This window comes from Salvelinus alpinus, chromosome 3 (genome assembly GCF_045679555.1).
Source record: "Salvelinus alpinus chromosome 3, SLU_Salpinus.1, whole genome shotgun sequence".
Taxonomy (NCBI): domain Eukaryota; kingdom Metazoa; phylum Chordata; class Actinopteri; order Salmoniformes; family Salmonidae; genus Salvelinus; species Salvelinus alpinus.
Genome location: NC_092088.1, coordinates 55,104,232 through 55,121,369, shown reverse-complemented (window position 1 = coordinate 55,121,369; position 17,138 = coordinate 55,104,232). Strand labels below are relative to the sequence as shown.

Below are 17,138 nucleotides of genomic sequence, written 5' to 3'. Positions count from 1 at the left end.
CTCTCTCTGAACTGCCCTCATAGGTGACGATTATTAATGGTATGTGCATACAATGTTGAAACTGTGTATTGTCAATCCTCCAGTTGTCAAGAGAGAATGTGACTTAAATTCAACTGATACCTGTTTGTTCAACTTCAATAGCTATAGCTAACTATGAATGGATTATTAGACAATGTGGTATTTGTTTTTGTGGGAGATTGATCTTAATTTTTTCAATGGGAGGTTGATCTTTTCTAGTGTTGTCAGACATCTGTCCTCAATGATGCAATATGTTCTTCAGGGCTGAACAAAAAGTATTGTGCGAGTGGAGGAAAGTGGAGGAAAGGTCTTTAATTTTGAACTTTTACCACCGTTTGTCAGAAACAGGCCCCCTTTCTAAAGGAGGAACAGTGGCCCTTGTTCAAGGAGCACCTCCGCTGAGGTCATGACACTGCACCTCGGCCCAAATTCGATACCCTGGTCTGCTCACTACGCGGGTCCATGAAAGATAAGGAAATGGGGTCCGGTAGTCAGGCGTTACCCCCTAACCCTGGCTCTGCCCTGGGGGTCAGCCACACACCCATCCCTTTCCACTACTCCCCCAGGGACGAGCTGATGACAGGTAGCTGCTCAGACGAGGGGAAAGGGTCTGCAAATCAAAGAGATGTGGTGGGGAGACACAGGGAGGAAGGAGGGGGAGCACTGTGTGCGATGAGAGACGGTACCTAACAGACAGGATCAGTGAGATGGAGACTAAGCCTGGTTAAAAACAGAGACCGCTTATCTCTACAACCGTTATCTTATCAAGAATATGGCTCCCCTCCCAATGATCCCTAACACGTGTCTGTCAAATGGAGTCTCCTTTATTATTTGTAATTGACCTAATGAGGCCAGGATATTTGGTCAATAATGTCTCAAGTTTCAAATTGTTGCATTTCCCTGCTGTTTTGGCCAACGTGTTATGCTGAACATTCTCTTTCAGTTTGTTTTGAGCCTGTGACAATCACTTATGTTTGAGAATCTGAGCCACTAACAGAACTTATTGTGAAACATGTCAACCTGGACTCAGGGGTAGATGTAACATAGTAAATGTAAATCTAGGACACTCCAATTAGTATGCAATGTTATATTTCGTATGCTATTAATTTGTGGATGCCCATCATCCATTTCATATGATATGTTATGAATTACAATTCATATAATACATTTTAAGAATTGCAATTTGTATAACACGTTACGAATTGCAATTCGTACAATATGTTACGAATTTGGAAAATGTATGATATATTACGAATTCCAATTTGTTGTCACTAATGTTAGCTAGGTGGCTAGGTGGCTAACATTAGCTAGGTGGCTAATGTTAGCTAGGCTAGGGGTTAGGGTTAGGGGTTAAGGTTAGGGTTATGAGCTAGGTTAAAGAGTTAAGGTTAGGGTTTGCTAACATGCTAAGTAGTTGCAATGTAGATAAAAAAAAGTAGTAAGTAGTTGCTAAAATGCTAAACTTGTCCATGATGTGATGCGAACACAACCTTTGGCTTGCTAGGCGTTCGCGTTATACACCAACCCATCCAACCTCTTGTCATGGTTGTCTTAAATAACCTTCTGTCTTATGTAACCATACCACACGTAACGTATCATACTAATTTTAGTGTCTAGGATGTACGTTTACTATGTTACATTTAGTCCATCTGACCAAGCTGAACATATTGTCAATCTTCTTCATCTGCACCTCATAAACTTTAAATGTTTAATTCTGGAACTAACATTTAAATCAATGTTGACATGTAGAAGCCTTTTAACCTTTTTTAGGATATGTATTGTATCCTGTCAACTCTGACTTGCAGCTCTTTTCTCACTCAGGGTGGTTGTTTTTGGAATGTCGACAACTTTCTTTTTCTCTAGCTAGAAGTTTCCCTGATCGACAGCTTGCGGATGTTGATTGAGAAGTGTTAGATTTCAGGACAGAGTGCTATAGAATAACCTCCACTGTTTCCTCTTCAAACTGACTGCAGGACCACTAAATTTACTCCGAGTTCACTAGGTCGAAATTATCTTATAGTAACACCAAAAATATGTCTTTGGATTGGATTGGATTCAATGGATACTTCATTATTTAGATAACAAATCCCATTTTGCAGAAGAACAAGAACAAACGTGGAAAGCAAAGCTCACAGAAAACCAGACTACTGTTTAAAAGGGAGAATTTGATACTCACATAGGCTACTGTTTAACAACTGCAGTAGGCAATTCCTTATCATATGTTACTTTAGAACTTATATTTACAAAACAATCTGTTCTGACCTTTTACACTGGATTACAGGAGATATCCACCTATATGTTTTTTAGGCTATATTGTACCTCATATTTAGGCCATATTGTACCTGCTTTTTAGGCCATATTGACTGAAAACCAATTGGCAGCAGATAGCCAACTCAAGCCCCTATGTCGTAACCATACGCTAACACAAAGGTTGCCATGGTTGCCAAGCATCCCATAACACAAACATAATGTCTATCATCATTTAGTGTTACCACAAATACATAACCAACATATACATATATACAACATACAAATACATAACCAACACATATATATATATATACAAATACATAACCAACAATATATACTGTATATATATATATATATATATATATATATATATATATATATATATATATAGATATATATATATATGTATATATATATATATATAGTATATATATATATAGATATATATATATATATATATATATATATATATATATATATATATATATATATATACAGTTGAAGTCGAAAGCTTACATACAACTTAGCCAAATACATTTAAACTCAGTTTTTCACAATTCCTAACATTTAATCTTAGTTAAAACTCCCTGTCTTAGGTCAGTTAGGATCACCACTTTATTTTAAGAACGTGAAATGTCAGAATAATAGTAGAGAGAATGATTTATTTCAGCTTTTATTTCTCTCATCACATTCACCGTGGGTCAGAAGTTTACATACACTCAATTAGTATTTGGCAGAATTGCCTTTAAAATGTTTAACTTGGGTCAAACGTTTTGAGTAGCTTTCCACAAGCTTCCCACAATAAGTTGGGTGAATTTTGGCCCATTCCTCCTGATAGAGCTGGTGTAATTGAGTCAGATTTGTAGGCCTCCTTGCTCGCACACGCTTTTTCAGTTCTGCCCACAAATGTTCTATAGGATTGAGGTCAGTTCTTTGTGATGGCCACTCCAATACCTTGACTTTGTTGTTCTTAGGCCATTTTGCCACAACTTTGGAAGAGTGCTTGGGGTCATTATCCATTTGGAAGACCCATTTGCGACCAAGCTTTAACTTCCTGACGGATGTCTTGAGATGTTGCTGCAATATATCCACATAATTTCCCTCCTCATGATGCCATCTATTTTGTGACATGCACCAGTCCCTCCTGCAGCAAAGCACCCCCACAACATGATGCTACCACCCCCGTGCTTCACGGTTGGGATGGTGTTCTTCGGCTTACAAGCCTCCCCCTTTTTCCTCCAAACATAACGATGGTCATTATGGCCAAACAGTTCTATTTTTTGTTTCATCAGACCAGAGGACATTTTTCAAAAAGTACAATCTTTGTCCCCATGTGCAGTTGCAAACCGTAGTCTGGCTTTTTTATGGCGGTTTTGGAGTATGACGGCTGCGTGGTCCCATGGTGTTTATACTTGCGTACTATTGTTTGTACAGATGAACTTGGTACCTTCAGGCGTTTGGAAATTGCTCCCAAGGATGAACCAGACTTGTGGATGTCTACAATTTTTTTCCTGAGGTCTGATTTCTTTTGATTTTCCGATGATGTCAAGCAAAGAGGCACTGAGTTTGAAGGTAGGCCTTGAAATACATCCACAGGTACACCTTCAATTGACTCAAATGATGTCAATTAGCCTATCAGAAGCTTCTAAAGCCATGACATAATTTTGGGGAATTTTCCAATCTGTTTAAAGGCACAGTCAACTTAGTGTATGTTAACTTCTGACCCACTGGAATTGTGATACAGTGAATTATAAGTGAAATAATCTGTCTTTAAACAATTGTTGGAAAAATGACTTGTGTCATGCACAAAGTACATGTCCTAACCGACTTGCCAAAACTATAGTTTGTTAACAAGACATTTGTGGAGTGGTTGAAAAACTAGTTTTAATGACTCTAACCTAAGTGGCTCAGTCGGTAGAGTGGATGCTTGCAACGACAAGTGTGTCAGTTCGGTTCCTGCTGGGGCCACCCATATAACAAATGACTGTCAGTTGATTAGGGTAAAAGCATCTGTGAAATGGCATTTATCATGTGAACTTATGTGACATGACAGACATACACAATCCTCCAAATGAAAGCACATTCTCTTTATTCTACCTCTCTGTGCGATCACGGGACATCTCACCCCCTTTGAACTTATTCTCACTCTGTCTAACTTGATGAACAAATTTTAATTAAAAAGCTCCATTCGAGAGAACTTGTCCATGGGGGGGGCGTGTAATTAACAATCAAATAAGTTTTGGTAATAAGCATCGAAATTTGAATTACATATCCTAGAGCAGGAGTATTCAAATCTTACCCTACGTGGTCCAGAGTAGTGCTTGTTTTCTGTTCTATCTGATAACTAATTGCACCCACCAGGTGTCCCAGGTCTAAATCAGTCCCTAATTAGAGGGGAAGAATGAAAAAAAAAGTGGAACTGGCTTCAAGGTCCAGATAAAAATTTGACGGTACTAGGGCAGGGGTGTCAAACTCATTCCATGGAGGGCTGAGTGTCTGCTGGTTATTGGTTTCTCCTTTCAATGTGTGTCCAATTAATAAGACCTAAACAACCAGGTGAGGGGAGTTCCTAACTAATCAGTGATCTTAATTCATCAATCAAGTACAAGGGAGGAGCAAAACCCACAGAAACTTGGACCTCCGTGGAATAAGCTTGACATGTGTCCCAGAGCATGTTTAATATAGCAACAGAAGAATATAGAAACAACAAAAGGATGGGGTCAACTGTTTTCTTTTGCACTGTTAATTATATTTTTGACAGAAATAGCTGCCTTTTTTATTCACCATATAGTCTATTAAGGTTTACACCACGAATCATAACCTCCAATTTTGCAATGCTCAAAGGGGATTGGACATTTACCTCAACTCCCCTACAACTCCAATTTCTGGACGAATTGACCAAAAGATTGGAGTTCTTCCAAATAACATTTCTATCAAATACTCCCCCTCTTGACCCAGAGTTTTCAGCACAGTGTTTAGCAAATTAATTCAAGGCGTTTTAGAAGTACTTTTGCTACCACAGGCATCCTCTGGGTCACAAATGTGTTTTACAGTTGTTAAAAAAAAATCTGATGATCTCTAACTATGCATCCATGACAGTGAAGTACACAGCACTCCAGTAAGAGGCACTGTAGCTGTTCTCATGTCAAAGTGAAGGTTGCAGACCCATACCACAATACCTCCAGGGTAATAGGTGGCATAGTGGCATAGTTCACTTTCTTTCCCTCTGTGTTTACATTGCACTGTCTTCCTCTCTGTGGACTGCCCTTGCATCACTTTTCATTTAGCTGCTTCTTCAACTCTTTTCCATAACAAAAAACACACAAATGTCATTTATTAACCATACTCTGATGTTATGTTGGTAGAAATAATATAAAGTATAATTTATTCTTGACATCCTTTTGTGTTGGGGCATAATCATCATTAGATGAAAAAAAAAGAACAATAAGGTTTATCAATCATTGTAATAGCCTTATAAACTACGGTAAGGAATCAAATATTGTTTTATAAATCCCCTTTTGAGATTTACATTTACATTTAAGTCATTTAGCAGACGCTCTTATCCAGAGCGACTTACAAATTGGAAAGTTCATACATATTCATCCTGGTCCCCCCGTGGGGAATGAACCCACAACCCTGGCGTTACAAGCGCCATGCTCTACCAACTGAGCCACACGGGACCACATGATGTTGGTGGTGAAACATTTATTTTACACATTCATTTGTCATCCTAATATTGAGCGTTGTGTTCTTGTCTGGATGAAAAGCTCCCTCCACATGTCTAACAAGTTCCTACTTGTCTCCCACAGCCATAGCTGACAGCTTCTGCTTTGGTATTCCCTGTCTCGGCTGTTAAAATTAATAATGGCATTTGGTAAATATCTAGACAAGGGAATGTCTCTACCCCCACTCTCTCTCCCTTACCCTCCCTTCCCCTGAGTTGCCTGAGTTGTTGTCTCTCACACTTCAAAGTGAGACTGGGTCACAGTGACTACACTCTGATCGCTGTTATAGCTTTCTCCCAAGACACTGCAGAGATTTGCTTGTCTAGCAGGTCCACCTTGCCTCACTATTTTATTTGTTTCACCATTTTGACTCCTACTAAAGCCAGGGCCGAGGTCTGTTCACTGATTGATTTGATAACTAAGTCAATCATGGGAAGTGGTTTCCATCCCAATAACTTGGTATGTGATGCCATCATTATGTAAAGATTGACTTAGTTATCAAATCAATCAGTGAACAGACCTCTGACCTGGCTTTAGTAGTGGAGTCGTATGACAGCTCGGTTATAGTGGCAGTGAGAGGAGAGGAGGGGAGGGGAGCTGCTGCTGCGTCTCAGGCAAGTATTCTGCCCCATGGGAGAGATTAGTCTAAATCCAAATAACTACTGGCAAGCCCTGTCTGTTTACCTGCTGCCTCCCACTCTGGGGGGGGGGGGGGCTCCTCCACATATCTCTCTGATAGAGCAGTAGCCCACTGTAGTGCACAGGGCACCAGGGAGCATAGGGATGGGACTCGCCTCTCAATCACTTTGGGACTTTCCATGTAGAAGCGGCATTAAGCTGGAAGTATGAATCATATGTGAAACGGCACTGTGTGGCTTAGCATGCTGATTACATTACACAGTAGCCATGACCTCGTCATGCTGTTATTACCATGACAAGCCTGTTGTCACTTCACTGACCCCCTTCTCTGTGAAGACCTATGATCACACACAGCATAATGACATCCCTGTTGTGACATTGCGTGCAGACTTGCAGGAGTTTCATCAACATCAGAGCAGGAGGAGGGTGTGGGCTAGGTTATGGGCAGGTAATCACTACAACCCAACATGATGAGGAAGGCTATAATATGTGTGAATCCTCTGCAGCATTTCAAACACAAGCTGATCCATGACCAAACGCCCACTGAGGGAAGAGAGGGTACGAAGCAGTGGTAGTAAAATCTCCACTGAGAGATGAAAGGAGGAGAAGTCCAAGCCGAGTCCATCACAAGCTCCGAAGAATCGTCTGCCCTCACAGTAACTGCAGCAACAGAGATATGACATGGCTGGCCGTTTTAATTACGGCGGGTGGAGCCGTCTGTGGTGCTGTCTGTACACTGTAAAAAAGATATATGTTGATTCAATGTACAATTGTAAAGCAACCAGCTACAATAGGATTGTGAGTTTGCTCAACATTTGGGTATATAACTGAACAAACATATGTTATTAAGTTAAAATGTACGTCCGCTAAACTTAGAATTTTAGGTTGAGTGAACATACAATTCAACTTGAGAATTGATTCTACCTTATTTGCATATTTCCCAGTGTAAAATGTAACTCTTTATGACAATACATTACATGTATCATAATGCCTTTCTTGGAGGGCTTAGTTACACCTAAGGCAGTGGTCTGAAACTCCTGGTTTACAGGCAACATCAAGCCTGCAAATCCCATTTTGCTGGCTTGCAAAGTGATGTGAAAGGATATCCAACAATTTGAACTTTTAATCACTCACAACCTGCTTTGATGACTGCTGGGGTAGGGAAGATTGATTATTGAGAACACCCAAATCATATAAACTGTAAGAAGTCCAACTACTAACAAATTGGATTAGTTTAGAAAAATGTAATTTATGTTTGTGTAGGATAAGATTATACAACCAATCAATGTACATGCAAAAACACAGGTATTGAAACAAACAATTCTAAAAAATAAACCAGCAATAGAGCATACTGGGAAATATGATAATGAGGCCACTCAACTCACAGAACAACGCTGATTAAGCAATTGGTTAAATTTGCCTTTTTACAGTGTAGATTATGGACTGTGTTGCCGTTTTAATTACGCCATACATTATTTTCCCATATGTTAGCTGTCAGTCAAACCGTGCAACAGTTAAAACAAAAAGAACCGAATTGAACTAACGGTTAAGGTTGGGTACTAATTGAAAATTGTTAAGGTAAGGGTTAAGGTTTAGGATAGGGTTAAAACAAGTGCCTGGCATTGGGATTAAACCTGCGATCATCAGAGCCATAGCACCCTCAACCCCAACCTTGAGACAAATAGATGGTAAAAGGTGCTAGCGTTGCCCTATAGTGGATGGCAGGAAATTTCCATGGAAATAAAAACATTTAAATGACACCCCAGGCCATAATTTCACAATTTAAATGAATTAGTCTTACTCTATGTCATGGAATTTTGAGTCAACGGGAACCTATTTGTAAAACCAGTAATAAAGTCGTGTTTTGCATAAACTGGGAATTTGATATTTTTTACTGATATTATGATTGTCTGTTTTTTTAATATCTGCAAAGTAGTTAAAACGTTGTCAGCACCACTTTAAGTGGCACATACGCACTATGACATAGCTTTCGCCATAGAAGGCTCAATGAAAATGTGTTAATAGTGCATCCTTCTACTGGTGCCCTCCACATAGGGTGTATAACAGGCTTATGAGAAAAATTGGGAAATTGTTAATATAACTGTTACAACATCCGTTATTAAGGCTAACTGTTAATAGTTTATTGGTACTTAACAGGTCCTAATGGTGAAAATTACGTGACCCTTGTTGGCTATACAAAAAAGTGTCCAAACATGTTCATCGGCCATATAGATTTAGCTAGAATTGGTCATAACACACCAAATTATCGTAGAGAGTGACAACGTTGGATAATTAACTGTTTACAATGTGAAGCCAAAGTCTGAAATTATACTTAAAATCCCCCTGAAGATAAAATCACAATTTTCATCTCACAATAAAAAACACATGACAGATTTTTTTGCAACGCATATATCTATTTTATCATTTCATCATTTATCCTTTTTTTTTTTTTCGATTTCTTTCACTAGATACAAATATTTGCAATTAAAATTATGAGACTTTAGGCTACCCTCTTGTATTGAAATACTTTGTTTTACCATTCAGGTGGCGAATTTGGCCTCCAATCCAAACTGTGCAACAGGTGTTCCTTCTTTTCCGTGAATGGAAAAGGAACACACCTGGAAGAACTGAGGTAACCGGGTGATCGGCATCTCTGGGGAACGCTTCCACCCAGCCATCACTCATCAACAGTGAATATGAGAGGAAACCCATTTATAATCAGAAGAATGTTAACTCAACCGCGCCTAAAGCGTTCTCCGAAGTTTTTATGGAAATTTAATATGTTTTATATTGACATTTATTTAGATTTTTTTAAATATAGTATCTAAAATGGTCAATTGTGCCTTTAAATTAACACTTTTGGTCTGTGATTTGACCATTAAATAGGAAGAAATTCAACTGCGTAAAGTTACAGGACAAATCATCCCGAAACCTAGATTTGGGATAATTTACTCCCGTTAGATTAAGTTATAGAAAATGTAAATAGGCAATATTTTTTCTCGGATAAATAGTTCTATGATTTTGCAGGTTTAATTAATCTTGAAAGTATGACAACTCGTTCAGGTTATTGTTAATGTGTTGGCCTAAATCTATTATTTTTCACGCAGGCAATACAGAGGCATTGCACCATGTCCATACCTATTGAGGACTGGTCTATGTGAACTGAAGAGTCAGTCAAACTCAGGGATTTCAGCGATTGGTTGGTTACCTGTCTCCTCAATCCGCTGCCATTCGATCCACATACCCTACACGCTCTTTCAAAGACGCCCCGCTCGCGCTCACTCAATCTCCGAGTGCTATATGATCACAAACTTTTCTCCAATCCTGGCGATGTGTCAAGCTCTTTAGATATTCAAAACAACGTTATACGTCATCTGCGAAGGTGGATCATGTAGTGTTCAAATATTTATAAAGCGCAGTGCAAACCATACATTGTGGAGGAAAACGTTTGGAGTTTCTCGCTGCTGTCAGCGACTTGGTTCTACATTTAAGACGAGGTAAGACGAGGTACATGCCATTCTTCAATATTCGAGTTGTTTTATGTGGTGTTTTGGTGTTTTCTCACGCTTCAAACACTTTTAATCTAGGCTACTTTTTTAAAGGTATAAACTATTATTCTTAGTCAGCATCCGCCTTGGATGCGTTGGCCAACTGTACTGTATTTCAATCAATGTGAATTTATCCCCCCGCTTTTGTCTGATTTATTACCTACCATGCACTGTAAACGCGGGACGCCTTGGGGTTATTGAGCCCCCTGGACTGTATAAACGCACATAAATAGACAAGCCGGCGCATGTAACCTGTAAAAGTTTTTGGAATACTTGTCCGTTTCTCTTCATTCAAGGGGAAGTAAATGGAGGCGGAATGAAGGAGAGTTCCAGTAGATTTAATATCGTTTAGCCTATTTAATTTCGTTAAGCTTATTTCAACAATTTATTCTGCATAATTATCAGAAACCAGGCTTGCCATATAAATATGTGTCTGACATCTTACAAGTGAAATAAGTTGCATTAGAAACAATTTCAACCTAAAGCTCTATGAACGTTTTTTTGTTTGTTTCCAATGAAATGTTTTCTCTCTCCTGGACAGAGAAAAGAAGCACGCGTCAGAGTTTGCACAGTAGCACGTGGATGTTTGGAAATGTTCCTTCTGGAGCTCAGTCACTTGTCAGCGCTGCTCACAGCGCTCATGTCTGTGCTCTCCGCCCTGATCCTGCTTGCCGTCTCCAGGCAACTGTGGACTTTCAGGTGGACCATTATGCGGGACAAGGCGTGCAAGTTCCCGCTACCCAATGGATCCATGGGCTGGCCGCTGGTGGGAGAAACTTTCCACTGGCTGTTTCAGGTATGAGGAGTGTTGCGTTTTTTACTAGCGTTCTAAGATAGGCTATAGGCCTTTACGCGACGTATGTCACCATGCATGTGTTGAGCTAAAGAATTTGGTTTGTGTTCAAAAAGGTTGCTTTATCTCATGCAATTAGTGTAATTAAAAGATTATGTAAACAAAAAAACAGTACACAACTTATTTTTTAAAAACATTGGATCTCAGTTCAGTAGGCCTAGATAATGTGTCCATGGAACTATACATGTGTGGACTTGATGAGCGCATGTAATTCATTCTTGCGGTGAAAACAGACGTTTTCACTTCACTTCCACACCGCTTTCCTGTAGGAATGCATTCTGCTTCCAGACTGGGCGTAAACTAAGAGGCACGGGTATAGCCATAAGGCTACGCGCCCTCTATAGTACGCGTGAAATGAACACCCCCTTTACAGCTTTTGTGTGTGTTTGTGTTTTATGACAGGGATCCAACTTCCACATCTCCAGGAGAGAGAAGCATGGCAACGTTTTTAAAACTCACCTTTTAGGAAAGCCTGTTATCCGGGTAACTGGTGCAGAAAACATCCGTAAAATCTTGCTTGGAGAACACAACTTGGTCTGTACGCAGTGGCCCCAGAGCACCCGGATTATCCTGGGACCAAACACCCTGGTCAACTCTATCGGAGAGCTACACAAGAAGAAGAGAAAAGTAAGGATGAAAAGAAGATTAGTAAAAACGATTAGTAAAATCGATTACATCAAAATGTCTCATAAGCGTATAGTCTACCGGAGACAACTTGGTGAGGTACGGTCATCTTCTAGGCCTGCAAACTGAACGCATCTTCAAAGGAAATGCCGGATAGGCCTATTACTTGCCAGAGAGAGAAATCAAGGCAATAAAATATGCATTTAATTTCCTGCTGTTGTTATTGAGTTTTTACATAGAGCATAGGTAATAAATAGATAAGTATAGGCATAATTAATTTCGTTTCAAGTATTATTCAATTGTTGTCTGGAGTACCTTGTACCAACCAGGTGCTAACTTTTTATTATGCTTTCCTTTCCTTTAAGATCTTAGCAAAAGTGTTTAGCCGCGGGGCCTTGGAGACTTACCTACCCCGCTTGCAAGATATTGTCAAGTCTGAAATTGCAAAGTGGTGCTCGGAGCCTGGCCCAGTGGATGTTTACGTCGCAGCCAAATCTCTCACATTTCGCATTGCAGTCAGAGTCTTGTTGGGACTGAAGATGGAGGAAAAACGCATAGTATACCTGTCTAAGATCTTTGAGCAACTCATGAACAACCTCTTCTCATTACCAATTGACGCACCTATGAGTGGCCTCCGCAAAGTGAGTAGGCCTATAGCCAACAATGTTATAATGCTGTAAAATTATTCGCATATGTTATTTATGTTTTAATATTTGTTAAAAGGTTTGGATAATGCAGAGAAATGATAACCCCGAAATGATAACTCTTATGTATTATCAATATCTTTACATGTTATCAAAAAACAATTGTAGCCTAAGTCATATTGTATGGTGTGGCATGACGAACTATTTTGCTTTAGTTAATAACTTACATGGAAAACAAAAAACTTGCACATCCAAATGTATTATTACAACCGAATGGGCAATTATACATATAATAGAATGTCAAACACTGGATGGAAATATCCCATCAAGGCAGCTAAATATCGATAAGACTATGCAGATTTATGTTTTCTTCTCAGGGAATTAAAGCCAGGGAAATCCTTCATACGTGCATGCAGAAAATCATAGAGGAGAAAATGCAGAAACAACAGTCTGAGGAGTACTATGACGCTTTCGATTACATGTTGAGCAGTGCCAAGGAAAACGGACATGAACTGAGCATGCAGGAGTTGAAGGTAAATTATAGTTTAAAAAAACAGCCCAGTCTTTTTCTGTTTATCCATTCTGCTTTGGCTATATACATGTAATACACAACATCCCACATTTTCCATTGTATAGTCTTATTTGGAAGTTTATAGCCTAGTATTTTGAAATAACCAATTATTTACTTTGGATCACCAAAGCAAATGCCCAATGTTGTAGCCTAAATAAAAGGTTAATTGTGTTCTGTCTCTGGTGTCTAGGAAACCGCGGTGGAGTTAATATTTGCTGCTCACTCAACTACGGCCAGTGCTTCCACTTCGCTTATTCTTCAGCTCCTGCGGCACCCCGCTGTGGTGGAGAAAGCTCAGATAGAGCTGGAGTCAGAGGGTCTCGGCTACGACGCACACAGCGCCCAGGGCTGCTCCGGAAAAGAAAATGGTCTGAAATGTCCTCTTGCGGTCGAACAAGGGGAACATCGGCCTCTGGACGCAGAGACCACCCCCTTGATGAATGGGAGCGGGACTTTTCATTGCGCACCGGATGAAAAAGAAGAGGCACCGTGTTCTCGGTCTCATATTCCTTGCTTAACTATGGAGAAACTGAGCCAGCTCCGTTACATTGACTGTGTCGTCAAGGAGGTGCTGCGGTTTCTCCCGCCAGTATCTGGAGGATACAGGACAGTGCTGCAAACATTCGAATTGGACGTAAGTATATCATACGCGAGCTTCTTGAGCACGGCGGAAGCGCACTATGGAAGCTGACCTTAGATAAACCCCATGAACAGGCCACACACCATTATAATACATTCGATCTACTGTGATGTCGGGAAATTAGTCCCTCAACTGGCTAGAACATAAACCATCATTCGAAAGCATATACAACGTTATTTCAGTATTTTAATTGGATGAGTTTTCAATTGACCACAATGCGTGTGCGTTCAAGTGCATCTCCCAATCATTGCTCCATAAAGTTACCAATAGATTCACGTAGGCTATGATTTGAGATGAGGGATAGAGTGAACTGGAACTGAGATCACTCGGTTAAAAGCGGAAATAACTTTGAAGCCGTCTGGATATCCTCTATTAGGCCATTTGCCCAAGGATGGATACAATGAGATGTATTCTAGTCGGTTATTAAAACTTGATTAATACTGATTAACTTACAATTGATTTATGTTTATCGTCGATGTGATATGTTGTGAGATACAGATGATACTGCCTTAACATTTCAGAACGTCAACGAGCATTAAATCTGACCATAAAGAGGTTTCACTTGCCAATAGCGACTTTTTATCTTGTCAGGATTGTGTTGAAGTTTGAATTTTTGTTTTGGCTCTCTTCCAAGGGCTACCAGATCCCTAAAGGATGGAGTGTGATGTACAGCATCCGAGACACACATGAGACAGCTGCAGTGTTCCAGAGCCCTGAGATCTTCGACCCAGACCGCTTCGGTTCCGAGCGTGAAGAGAGCAAGACTGGGCGCTTTAATTACGTTCCATTTGGTGGCGGAATAAGGAGTTGTGTCGGAAAGGAACTTGCCCAAATGATATTAAAAACCCTGGCCGTTGAGGTGATTGGCACGTGCAAATGGACCCTCGCCACGGATACATTCCCCAAGATGCAGACGGTGCCAATAGTCCATCCCGTCAATGGACTGCATGTGCATTTCAATTACGATAGCCTACTCCGATAGAGTTTAGATAAGTAATTGTGTTATTAAAGACATTAAGCTCATGAACTTTTCGCAATTGCAATATTAAGTTATTAAATCAGAATACATAGTCAAGAAACCTTTCCTCTTCGTTCCGAATATCGTGGAAATGGTAGAAACATGGTGGTCATTGAAGAGTGGAAGCAAGGCATGGTGCCAGTGACCTTCGATGACCTGCTTATCGCCAAGATCGCCTTTTTTCACCCACTGGGAAAGGTTACGGGAAACTTTTGCTATTGTTCACGGACATCCGGGCGCTCACTTTATAACATAGCAAATCGAAAGATTATATATCATTTTTAAGCACCCTAATGCAATATATAATGGACGAGTAGGGCTTTCTTCTCAGAACAAACATTATCTGTGCTCAGGATGTGCGTCTATAATGTCCGTCTATAATGCGAAACTGTCTTACAGATCTTGCACTTGGTCTCCACGAAAAACATTTAGAAATACCTTCAAAATGTATGTGTTTATGTGCAGTAGGCCTATGTGAGTAGATATAAATGAGATATAGGCCAACAGTAGGCTATGTTATGTGTGTATAAAATGAAGTAGTACAAATAAGCTTTATTTATAGAACATTTCGGCTAAGTCTGTGTTAAGATGGAATAATTATGAATAGACCTAGTTATTTAGATATCATAAGACATTAACTAATGTAAAGCATAGACCGTTAAAACAAACCATATAGGCCTGAAGCTTTTATTCGATTATTTAGAGGCTATACATCAAAATGCAATTATATAACGTTACCTAGAGAATATAACCAATTATTATTACATGTGTCATCTTTATAAATAATCGCTTGTTGATGTTGAAGCATAATGGAGGCGCTGTGAAATGACTCAGTTAATTAAGATGGATTCATGGAAGGAGATAGCACTTTTTCTCCTTTACGGAGTGTGTATATACAGTATTTGTCCTATTGATTCAATATGTGTTTTGTTTTGTGTATTGCTCGTATTATCTATAGAACGATGTAAAGATTCAATTGCAAAAAGGTGTATTTTTGCCATTGGATAGGAAATTCCACCATGACAAAATGTGCAATTGTTGCCATCATGTTAACCACAATTAATAGATTCCCGTTCTATTAAAAGAAAAATATGAACTTGTTCATAGATAAAATGGTTAAGGTTTTAATCATATGACATTTGAAAGTGTGCCAGTATTACCACAGTATAACCTATTCAATCTTTCATGAAATATTGTATGTTTTTAATTGGATATGCCGAAATATAGTCAATTGTTAGCGTAAAGTGTAAAGTCTTATTCTTAATTGGGTCTGTTTTCGTTCACCAACTCATAACAATAAATTCCATAACCAAAAGGAAGATTTGCATATCATCTGACAGGCTCCGCCCCCGAAGATGAACTGAACCTGCAAGAGATTACACCTTCAGAGTGAACTCGGATGGCAGTGTGACCCTTTAGTGAACCAGTTAACTTTGCCCTATTGACCCTCAATTTAGTTGACGGCTTTGTTAGCTGCACTTCACAGGCTGTGATCACAACACCAATGCTATTTCACAGCATCATTTTCACAGCAAAGAATGGTAAACCAATAGCTCACTATCTGAATTTCCTCTATAGATTACGGAAAAATTATTTACCCCCCCCCCCCCCCCCCACACACACACACAAACACAATTTAACCAAGTTAAAACCAACAGAGTAAAATTACCCTTTTCAAATTATCTTCAAAAAGGTTTAAATTATGCTAAATTGTAGGCTATATTCCCTATGGGTTAATTCAGACATTGGAAAACCTGTATGAAATCCTGATCTTATTTGGCCTAGATTGAGAGATGGTATAATTATGACCTCAATTTGATTGTCATGATAGACAGAATAGATGACTGTAAGACTGTAATGACGCGAACCCCTCTCTAATTATGTGTGTTATAGGGCCCTGTAACTCGTTATTTGATGGACAGTGAACTTGGCGACATTTTGGCGCCGGAGTTCACACGGATGTCACCGTCCGTGTTGTAGGTCACATGCAGGTCAGCGCATGGGAATGGGATAGAGCGTCACTGCCCCCACCTCTGTTGGAATCGCGCTGCGGTCATGGGTTTTAAACAGAGGGTCCAAAGAGGATGGTGATTTGTAGAGTGTTAGATGGCATCACCATTTCAAAGTAATATATTAATTAACTGTAAGCCCATTGTGTAGCCTAAACTAAATACAAAACATTAATTCATTGCCGTTTGAAAAATATAACACAATGCATTGATATGCATACACAGTGAACACAGAAGCAACGCTTCTCATAGCCTACTGACGCATGCGTCAAGCCTGGGTGTCCTCTTCATGGGAAGTATAATACATTTTCTAAAGTAATCAAGCCCGATTAGTCTCATACTATGTAGACCCTAACACAACTACAGTGATGCGTGCACGCTGTAAATTAAGAACACGATAATTGGGTAGCCGAAGAGGTCATTTTCAAAGCCAAAGGCTTGCATTCTGTTGTGGGGCTACTGTATAGGTGGTAGCCTATGCGCACCCAAGAAATGGTTAAACATTCGGGCCTGTCCGCTGTGGGCGGAGCACGGGGCGCGCGAGCAAGAGCTGCACAATTAAATATGAACTCTGAGTGAACTAATTTGTCTGACCCAAG

At 39.7% G+C, this 17,138-nt stretch overlaps 1 protein-coding gene and 1 non-coding gene across 3 annotated transcripts; one reads left to right on the top strand and one right to left on the bottom strand.

Annotated features, from left to right (window-relative positions):
• Nucleotides 1-5,873: 5,873 nt before the first annotated feature.
• On the bottom strand, nucleotides 5,874-5,950 carry trnat-ugu (transfer RNA threonine (anticodon UGU)). The gene has a single exon. It is a non-coding gene; the product is annotated as a tRNA-Thr (tRNA).
• Nucleotides 5,951-9,886: 3,936 nt separating this feature from the next.
• On the top strand, nucleotides 9,887-15,774 carry LOC139570947 (cytochrome P450 26B1-like). Of its 2 annotated transcripts, none has more exons than XM_071393303.1 (7): nucleotides 9,887-10,129; nucleotides 10,722-10,976; nucleotides 11,436-11,660; nucleotides 12,023-12,298; nucleotides 12,679-12,834; nucleotides 13,063-13,506; nucleotides 14,147-15,774. In XM_071393303.1, exons 2-7 carry the CDS (start codon nucleotides 10,773-10,775, stop codon nucleotides 14,492-14,494), a joined length of 1,653 nt encoding a protein of 550 aa, XP_071249404.1. In that variant the 5' UTR covers nucleotides 9,887-10,129; nucleotides 10,722-10,772; the 3' UTR covers nucleotides 14,495-15,774. The 2 variants fall into 2 exon arrangements, with proteins under 2 accessions (XP_071249404.1, XP_071249406.1); XM_071393305.1 differs by having other exon boundaries at nucleotides 9,887-10,139.
• Nucleotides 15,775-17,138: the final 1,364 nt, after the last annotated feature.

Excerpts from the sequence above, each read along its gene's own strand:
- LOC139570947 (XM_071393303.1), top strand. The coding sequence starts at position 10,773 with ATGTTCCTTCTGGAGCTCAGTCACTTGTCAGCGCTGCTCACAGCGCTC. Across the intron at positions 10,977-11,435 it reads CTTTCCACTGGCTGTTTCAG|GGATCCAACTTCCACATCTC; the intron begins GTATGAGGAGTG and ends GTTTTATGACAG. Across the intron at positions 13,507-14,146 it reads TGCAAACATTCGAATTGGAC|GGCTACCAGATCCCTAAAGG; the intron begins GTAAGTATATCA and ends CTCTCTTCCAAG.